We start from the raw sequence: 9,886 nt of genomic DNA on the forward strand, positions 1-9,886 counted from the left end.
TCAGAAGCCTGAGATATGTCCTGTATCATCTCTAGCTCCCCAAACCTGCACTAGTGTCTATAGCACAAAGCGTCATACTGTATGGCTTGGGATAAAAGACTATCACTTTCATAAACAACTATATAAATGGCTTCCAAATCAGGAACACACTAGTTAATGTTTGAGTAGCATACCATTACTATGAGAATTTTCAAGAGCTGCAGTAATTAGCATATTGAGTTCTTTTAATTTCAATTACTCCTTAACTTCAAGTACTGGCATTTCTGTAATATTGCATAATTTACCCATAGAGAAACATCCTGGCACATCATTCTCTGCACTTTTTTTCTTTACAGCTTCCAGATTCCAAGGTATACTAACACTTGTTAACATACACATTGTGGAAAATCTGGAATTGAATTGTATAATATAGTTATTAGCCACATGTGGTTATTGAGTATTTCAAATATGGCTAGTTCAAATTTAGATGTGCTGTAATTTAAATATATATATATATTTAAATGCAGTATATATATACTGCATTTTTAGGATGTAGTATGAAGAAAAGAATGTTAAATATAATGCTAATAACTTTCACATTGATTACATATCAAAATGAGTCTATTTTGAAATTTTTGGTTAAATAAAATATATTATTGAAACTAATTTCAAATGTTTATTTTTAATTTTTAAATGTAGCTACTGAAATTTATACATTTTGGCCCTCAGAATTTATTCTAGAAATTTACAGAAAAATAAAGGATAAGGGGTTATAATAATATCAACCAAATTATGTATTTGAGAACAAAGAACATTATGAAAGATAAAGAGGTTTATTACATAATAAAAAAGGGTCAGTTACCAAGAAGATACAAATTGTAAACATTTATGCCCCTAATAATAGTACTTCAAAATATATGAAGCAAAAACTAAAAGCTGCAGGAAATAATAGACAAACCTACAAAGAGAATTTTGATACCCCTTCTTCCAATCATTGATAGAACAAATAGACTGAAAATCAGCCAGGATAGAGAAGACTGGAACCATATTAGCCACCAACTTTATCTAACTGACATTTATAGGGAGTGCCAGTCAGCAGTAAAACAAACAGTCTTTACAAGAATACGTGGAATATTGAGCAAGTGCCACATTCTAAGCCATAAAACATGTATCAATAAAATTGATAAATCCAAGGCAGATTGGTCAGGAAGCAAAAAGAGAGAATATATGAATTATCAGCATCAGGAATAAGCACCACTATAGATCCTACAGCTAATGAAAGAATAAGAAAGTCACAACTGTAAAAGTTAGTAAGGTAAAAAATACTGTATTTTGTGTGAGTGTGGCAAGAACTCTCCTGCACAGTGAAGTATATTGATACTGCAACTTCTTTCGTGAGCATGTATCCAAGAGAAAGCCTCAAGCAATTTCCTTGTAGCGTCTTTCTTGCTCCAGTTTTGCAATCTCCAGAGACAATTTATGTAACTCCAGGGCCACTTTTACATCCCAGGCATTTGGGAGACACTTTAGAAGTTTTTGGCCTTTCAAGACTGCCTCACAAACTTCAGCACCTACCTGAAAGAGGAAACAGAAAGAGTGATTTCAGAAAGTTTCCTCATCCTTGTAAAGGGTGTGCTTCTTCAGCAAGTCTTATGGCATAAGACTGGAAGATGGGTAGGAAACTCCAGAAAAATACTTTGGATCCTAGAAAAATATTTCCCCGAGATGTCAGTCTGTATCTGTTCTTAAATAATAATCAGCATCAGTGACAAGCATAGAGGAAGTATAAGCATGAAGAAAATCCCCCAAAACCACCCAAAAAAACAACTAGCACATCAGTTCTGCTGACCAACTAGAAATGGAGCAAAACCACATAATTTATTGGAGGAAATACCAAAGGCTAGATATCTGGTCAATAAGACTCTTTTGTTCACACACCTGAGATGACCTCCTGTAAGGTAGAAAGAGCCAATAGACACCTTATAAATTCACCCCCCCAACTGAGATAGCTCTTTAGGACATATTATTTCTTTTTCTATATTATGAACCATCCCATTTCCCTTTAATTTATTTTGAGGTGTCATATGACACAAAATTCATTGGGTGTTACTCACCTTCTCACACTTGGGTACATCCGGACTCCAAGATTTGTTCTCTGAGCAAAAGATGTTCTGGGAACCAACCATCCTATAGCCAGGGTCACACATGACGATGACAGTTTCAGGGCTGACATACTGATCCTTCTCCACAGACAGCTTTCCATTTGATATTTCTGGTTTTTGGCATAGAGCTGTAATCAAGACACATTTCCTTAGCATTGTGAGTATCTCAAAGACAACACATTTTAACACTAATAATATCATTTAAAAAGGATAAAAATATTGCTGAATTCTACCGTTCCTTTCTACGCTACTGATACACTACTACTACTACTACTACTACTACTACTACTACTACTACTACTATTACTATTACTACTTCTACCAACACTGGCAAGTATTTATGGAGCTCTGGCTGGAATCACCTATGTGCAAACACAATACATGCATCATTTAATGTAAGCTTTCAGCCACTCTGTGAGGGAGGCCCTATGGTTATCTCCACCTTAGAGATGAGGCAACTGAGACACAGGGAAGTTAAATGCCTTGCCCCACATCACATAATTGCAGCGGCAGAGCAAGAGGGAGAACCTAGGGGTTGTTCTGAGCTGTTAACTTCTGCCCTATGGGACCTCTCTTCTTGTTCAGTTTCTTCTTGTGTAAAATAAAAATAGCACCAGTAACTCAGCTCCTGGAGTTATTATGAGTGAAATGACTTAAATAATCTTTAGGAACATTTTCCTTATTCTGCCATAATAGCCACTTTCCCAATAAGGAGGTCAACCCCATCAGTCAACTCTCCCATGAAAGGTTCTGGCCTCTATAAGAATTTGAGGGTGCCATTTCTTGGATATTTGGGAATTAAACCACAGTGGACCTCACTCAAGCTCAAGCACATGCTCGTGATAACTCTACCTCTGGCTGGGAGGATGCTGTTCTCAGAGTCACTTCTGAATTATTCCACAGTAGCTCTATCTCTTAGTGCTATTCTGCCCCCAGGGAACCAGGATTACCTTTACATTGAGGAGCCGATGGTGACCAATCGAAAAATTTGCAGTAGATTCTAGCTTCTCCAACAAGAGTATATCCTTCCTGACATTCATACTCAACCACATCAGTTCTCAATATTCCTTTTGTGATATACGTAAAGTGCCCATGTTTAACTTCAGGTGGTGAACTACAACCTTCAATGGTGAAAGAGAGAGAAGAGGTTTTTGTTGTTGTTGTTTAACACATTAAACAAAACAGCATTCAACTAAAGTGACCTATTGAAAGACTTTTATCCTTCCCAATCAATTTCATTGTCCATAAGATAATTGAAATAATTCACAAAGAAGGAATGTGGTGGTGGTTGTTTAGTCACTAAGTCATGTCCAACTCTCGTGACTTCATGGACTGTAGCCCACCAGGCTCCTCTGTCCATGGGATTCTCCAGGCAAGAATACTGAATGGGTTGCCATTTCCTTCTCCAGGGAATCTTCCCAACCCAAGGATTGAACCCGGGTCTCCTGCATTGCAGGCAGATTCTTTACCAATTGAGCTATGAAGGAAGTACCAAAGAAGGATTGTACTCCTCTATTACCATGTGACTGGAAGTTAAGGAAAGGAGGTATGTATAAGGGTATCCAAGGGAAAGAGAACTGATCCTCATCTTGTATATGACTATTTTTTTCAATAAGTTTAAATATTTAGCAAATTATGTGTATAAGCATTTACTATAAAATGTCAGGCAGTACTTGAAGCATTTAACAAATATTAACTCATTTAATTCTCCCAAACAACCCTATGAGGTTGGCATATTATTATTATTTTCATTTCATAGATGAGGAAACACAGAGAAGCACAGTAACTTTCCCAAAGTCACACAAGGGAGGGACTGAGTCAGTGCAGTTCTGCTCCACACAGACCATGGTCTTGGCAATACACTGCCTCAGCAGAGAAAATGGGCTACTTGGGGACAGTGGAAGACTTTCAGTAATTAAAGCTTAGAGTCAGTCTTTTTTTTTTTAACTAAAGTTACTAAAGAAACATTTGTGATTAAGAGACATTGTTCTGTGAAAACTTGTAGGGACTGTGCAAATCCAGAATACCTTAGCACCTCCATACCCATCAATCCCAAGAGTATTCTGTGTTTTTGCATCTTTTATAGAAGAGAATGTTAGAAAATGTTTTCTGAAATTACTTCAATAATGAAATAATAATTAATCCATACAAAGACATTATATCAAGTTTCACAAAGCCTTGGAAAATTTAGTTAATAACTTTAATACATTGGTAAATACACATAATTTTAGGAAACAGACTTTAGGCTTATCAGGAGTCAGAAAGCTTTCATAATTTTGTGTCTTCTATAAATAAAAGATTAAAGCCATAGAGTAAACCTGGGTTCAATGAATTTTCTAGAGCACCTCACAGGAATCAGAGAAATATTTCACTTACCAGATTTGTTGTAAAAGGATATGACTCAGGAACAGCCATATGGAAGAGCTGCAAAGGGCAAAGTGTGTGAAAGGGGCACAGAGCTGCCCTCTCCAGAAATGCCAGCTTCCCTGCACCTCTACATATTCACCAACCCAGAAACTAAGTCCCATCTTTTCGGGGTTTTACAGAGGCTTTATCACATAGGCATGGCTAATAAAAACATTGGTTGTTAGCAATTGATTCAACCTCCAGCACCTGCCTCCTCACCAGAGGTAGAGGGTAAGACTGGTAACTCCAACCATATGATTAGCAACCAGTGCCTTCTTTGGGCTTACTCATGGTTCAGCGGTCAAAAATCCACTTGCAATGCAGGAGACACAGGAGACGTGGGTTTGATCCCTGGGTCGGGAAGATCCCCTAGAGGGGAGCATGGCAACCCACTCCAGTATTCCTGCCTGGAGAAACCCAGGAAAAGAGGAGCCTGGCGGGCTACAATCCAAAGAGTCAAACAAGACTGAAGGGACTTGAGCACCCATCTTTAGTTGGGGGTCCCAAAGTTAGTTCATTAGACACCTTTCTCTCATCTTTACTTAGGATATTATCAGAGTTTTGGGAGCTGTGAGCCAGGAACCTTGGACAAAGACCAAATACACATTTTCTGAATGACCAAAAGACAAAAAAATATTTTTTTTCTTACAAATTACATTATCACATTTGTGAATGTACCTGACTAACCCTGGCACACAACAATCTTTGGTTTCTCTGAACTACATTTCTTGTTAGTAATAACAGGTTTATCTATCTATGCCCTAAGCACTGTGTTAAGCACTTCACTTACAACATTCCATTTAATTCTAAAAAAACAAAAACAAAAAAACCTTATCTGAGTGTCATTGTCATCCTCATTTACAGATTAAGGAACAGACTAATCTAATCAATAAAGTATAAATAGAAAGACTAAGCAAATAAATCACACAATGAGTGAAGTACAAGTCTTCAAATCTGTTAGACATTCTATTTTCTGTCTCACTGGTTTGGCAGTTATATTGTGGGATATGTGTATGTGTATATCTGTGCTGACAGATAGATAAGTAGATGGACAGATCTTTATTCTACTTTTGAGTCTTGAGGGCAGGGAGCACATTTCATTCCTCTCCATACCACAGACACTTAGCATGTTCCTCTGAAAAGGGCAGTTCCCAAACAGATACTTGTGAGAAGGTGATGTTACCTATACGGAAGTCTAGAGCTCAAGTATAGCCCTTCCTGAGGCTCACACAAAATAAAATTTTATTAACACAATAGACATAAGATTGCTGCACTAAACTCCATGGAGAATATTAAGGGGCATATTGGAGCCTCGTTAAAATAGTGAGAATGGCATATAAATAGTTAAGTCAAAATAGCAGGCAGAGTATGGCAAATATCAAAAGAAAGCAGAAAATATATACTATAAGAAGAGGGAGAAAGAATTCCATGAGTTAAACATGCCAGGAAAATGCCTCCTAGAGGCAGGAATTGGAATTGAATAGTTAGCTGCATTGATGGGTCATTTTATATTGAGGGGGAATTATGTTAGCAAGAATGAGAGGGAGCAAATCACATGGGAATATTTATGGTTGATTAATAGGCTAGTTTGACTAGAAAATCACATAGGGGAGAAGTGTGAGAGGAAGGCTATGAAGCTGGGATCAGATTATGACAAGTTTTAAACAATAGACTGGGTTAAAGGCATAATTCCATAAACAGTGGAGGAATTAAGGAAATGAAAAGGAAGAAGTTTATTCAAAAGATAAATGAATAGCTCACAAGACTTCTTGACCAATGATATATGGCCTTTCTTTACTGACTTAGACAAAATGGAAATAGAAATTCAAAGATGAACGTGGAAGATTGGTTGAATAATTACATCACACACACAGATACACACACACATATACACTAAAGAGAATCTATTACTTATTAAATAAGTTAAAAAAAAATCATCAGGTCCAACTCCTAGCCAAACACTTGAAGAAGTTTATAATCCTATGTTGATTTTTTTGCCTAACTTTTAGCACTCTCTCAATTATTTTCATCTTTTTGCAGAAGGAGCCTCCAAAATAATGATACCACCATATCCTCTTTAGAAATTAACTTAGACAAAAGAAAAATCATATAAGAAAAAGGAAAGGATCTATACATTAAAAGAAACTTAAGAGGCATATCAATCAATTGTGATGTGTAGACCTTACTTGGATTCTAATTTGAATAAATAAACAGTTACAAAAACATTTATAAATAAGATAATCAGGAAAATTTGAAAACTAGATACTTGATATTATGTAATTACTACTTAATTTTGAATATGATAATGGTTTGTGATAGTTTTTAAGAAAGAATGCCTTTCTTTTAGAGATACATGCTAAAATATTCAGAAGCAATATCTAAGATTTCCTTCTAAATAACTTAGAGTGGGAAAAATGGATGTGGATATGGTTAAAACAAGAATGGCCATGAGTTGATAATTGCTGAATCTGAGTAATAAGTATTTGAAGCTTTGTATATATTTTAAGTTATCAATAGGAGAAAAAGAAATCACATTTTCTGATTTAAAAAATCACCTGTAATGCACAGATTTCATTTAAATAAAGCACAATTAAATGCTCTAGTCACATTTCTCCATAGAGTCCTACAGGTACTATCAAATCTTCTCAATGCTGATTAATTTATAAACATTACCAAACTGCAAAGAATGAAACTTTACATATATAAAATGTCATTTACAGAGAGCTTTTTTACATATAACTTATGACTTAAGATTCTAGTTAATTTTCTCAGAATTAGTGGTAACAATTACAATTTCAATTTTGCTTAATAGATGGTAATAACATGCCAATGGATTAGAAACAAAAATTATGTCTGAGGGTAATAAACTAAGTTAAAAATTAAGAAATTACAAGCATTTGTGAGTTCATATTTATGTATAATTATGAAAGTAACATTATTTGCAGTTTATTCTTTTCTTTTCATTGAAACATAATTGACCTCAACATTATGTTAAATATAGGTGTACAACACATTTATTTACCTTATAAAATGCATTCATGTTCTATTGCTCAGTCATGTCCAATTCTTTGTGAATCCATGGACTGTGGTTCACTAAGCTCCTCTGTCCATGGTATTTCCCAGTCAAGAATACTGGAGTGGGTTGCCATTTCCTTCTCCAGGGGGTCTTTCTGACCCAGGGATGGAGCCTGCATCTTCTGCATTGCAGGCAGATTCTTGACCATCTGAGCCATCAGGGAAGCCCTTTGTAAATGCTCACCATGATAATCTAATTACTGTCATCATACAAGTCTATTACAATACTGTTGACCATGTTCCCCATGCTGTTCATTTCATTCCCACAATTCATTATCTGTTAACTGGAGCAAACCCCCAGGAATTCATACAAAATAGCTGTTTCTATAATAATATTAATATAAATCTAAAAGTACAGAGCATAAATGCTATATATATGGAATTTGAAAGATGGCAACGATAACCCTATATGCGAGACAGAATAAGAGACATAGATGCATAGAACAATTTTATGGACTCTGAGGGAGAAGGTGAGGGTGGGACGTTCTGGGAGAATAGCATTGAAACATGTATATCATATGTGAAACAGAACACCATTCCATGTTCGATGCATGAGACAAGGGCTCAGGGCCGGGGCAATGGGAAGACCCAGAGGGATGGGATGGGGAGGGAGGTGGGTGGGGGGTCCAGGAAGGGGAACACATGCAAACCCATGGCTAATTCATGTCAATGTATGGCAAAACTATTACAATATTGTAAAGTAATTAGCCCCCAACTAAAATAAATAAATTTATAAAAAAATAAATAAATAAAAATAAACAAATAAATAAATAAATAAAAGTACAGAGGGAAGGGATGGGGAGGGAGATGGGAGGGGGGTTCTGGAAGGGGAAAACATATACACCCATGGTGGATTCATGTCAGTGTATGGCAAAACAAATACAATATTGTAAAGTTAAAAAATAGATAAATAACCAATTAAAAAAAAAACAAATTAGACTAGGTGACTTAAACAATGGAAAAAAAATAAGTACTAGAACATTTTGAAAATATTTGAGAATTCAGTTGTTTCATTGATAAAACAGAATTTAATAAACAATTTATTATACCATTGGTAAAGAAATTTGTTAACTGAAATTGACATTAGTAAAACAAGTTATTATACCTCCCACAAAGTAATATAGATCATTTCAATTTGATTGCACTTTTAAAATTCCTAATATGGAATGAATATATTTGCAACTGATTGGTTTAACTACCTTCTTGCCATTACGCTTCTCTAATTGCTTTCCTGGGACCTGAGAACCCGCAACAATTTTACTCACCTTGTAAGCCGTCAGGGCAGAGGAGCACAGTCAGAATCCCAAGGAGGTACAGAACCAAGGACTTTCTCCCTGACACAGGCTTCATGATAAATGTTGACAGTTGTGACCAACGGAAGCTCAAAGATCACAACTTGCACCTGAAAATATCTGGAAGAGAGTGAACTAGCAGCAGCTGTCTCCAAATGAGTTCAGCTGCACAACAGTCAGCAAAACCCCAGGGTGAAAAAAAAAACACAGGTCAAAACTCTGAACTGAGAGGTTCCGCCTCCTCAGTTAGCAAGAAACTGAGCGGAACAGGGTGGAATGAGGACTTTTGCAATCAACTGAGTCAAAGGGCACTAGAAATCTCAATACTAGCATCAAGATTTGATGCCAGGAGCAAGTAGGGCTTTTGAGAGTATTTAGAAATCTGAGAGTATTTAGAAACTGTAACCCCAATCTTTTCTTTTTGTGCTAGGACTAGAAATTGCTCTCTTGAGATGTAAATGATTAATTTCTGAGTGACAAGTTAAATAAAGGATTTTTTTAAAAAAACACTTTGCTTCAGAGTGGAAGTCTCCACAACTCTCAAAGCAAAATTTGAGTTAGATCAAGCTGAGCATTAAGTCCAGTGGAGCTTGAATACTAGTGTGAGAGAAAGCCATTCCTAAGAAGCACTAACTATTAGGAAAAGTTGTGACTTTGGTTATTAGTTTGTACTGCCAACAGGAGGACGAAATTTTAAAAAACAGAACCTGTTGAAGAAAGTTTTTTCCTACCTGAAGTTATAAAGCCCAGTGGGGAAAAACAAGCATGAAAAGACTCAGGAATGTAAGTGGGCCTGAAAATATTACTCTTCCAAAGAAAGGCAATACCAAAGAATGCTCAAAATACTGCACGATTGCACTCTTCTCACGTGCTAGCAAAGTAATGCTCAAAATTCTCCAAGCCAGGCTTCAGCAGTATGTGAACCATGAACTTCCAGATGTTCAAGCTGGATTTAGAAAAGGCAGAGGTACC

General features: G+C 36.2%; 1 protein-coding gene across 2 annotated transcripts; it reads right to left on the minus strand.

Annotated features, from left to right (window-relative positions):
• Positions 1–635: 635 nt before the first annotated feature.
• LOC145504372 (apolipoprotein R-like) lies at positions 636–9,067 on the minus strand. Of its 2 annotated transcripts, none has more exons than XM_081484960.1 (4): positions 8,888–9,067; positions 3,092–3,262; positions 2,094–2,269; positions 636–1,554 (listed from the first exon to the last, which is right to left on the minus strand). In XM_081484960.1, exons 1-4 carry the CDS (start codon positions 8,970–8,972, stop codon positions 1,399–1,401), a joined length of 588 nt encoding a protein of 195 aa, XP_081341086.1. In that variant the 5' UTR covers positions 8,973–9,067; the 3' UTR covers positions 636–1,398. The 2 variants fall into 2 exon arrangements, with proteins under 2 accessions (XP_081341086.1, XP_081341087.1); XM_081484961.1 differs by having other exon boundaries at positions 636–1,550; positions 2,090–2,269.
• Positions 9,068–9,886: the final 819 nt, after the last annotated feature.

The sequence above is a fragment of the Giraffa tippelskirchi genome, chromosome 5 (assembly GCF_054371585.1).
Source record: "Giraffa tippelskirchi isolate mGirTip1 chromosome 5, T2T-mGirTip1v1.2.pri, whole genome shotgun sequence".
In the NCBI taxonomy this organism is placed as follows: Eukaryota; Metazoa; Chordata; class Mammalia; order Artiodactyla; family Giraffidae; genus Giraffa; species Giraffa tippelskirchi.

Excerpts from the sequence above, each read along its gene's own strand:
- LOC145504372 (XM_081484960.1), bottom strand. The coding sequence starts at position 8,972 with ATGAAGCCTGTGTCAGGGAGAAAGTCCTTGGTTCTGTACCTCCTTGGG. Across the intron at positions 3,263-8,887 it reads CTGCCCTGACGGCTTACAAG|GTTGTAGTTCACCACCTGAA; the intron begins GTGAGTAAAATT and ends TCACCATTGAAG. Across the intron at positions 1,555-2,093 it reads ATGTACCCAAGTGTGAGAAG|GTAGGTGCTGAAGTTTGTGA; the intron begins GTGAGTAACACC and ends TTCCTCTTTCAG.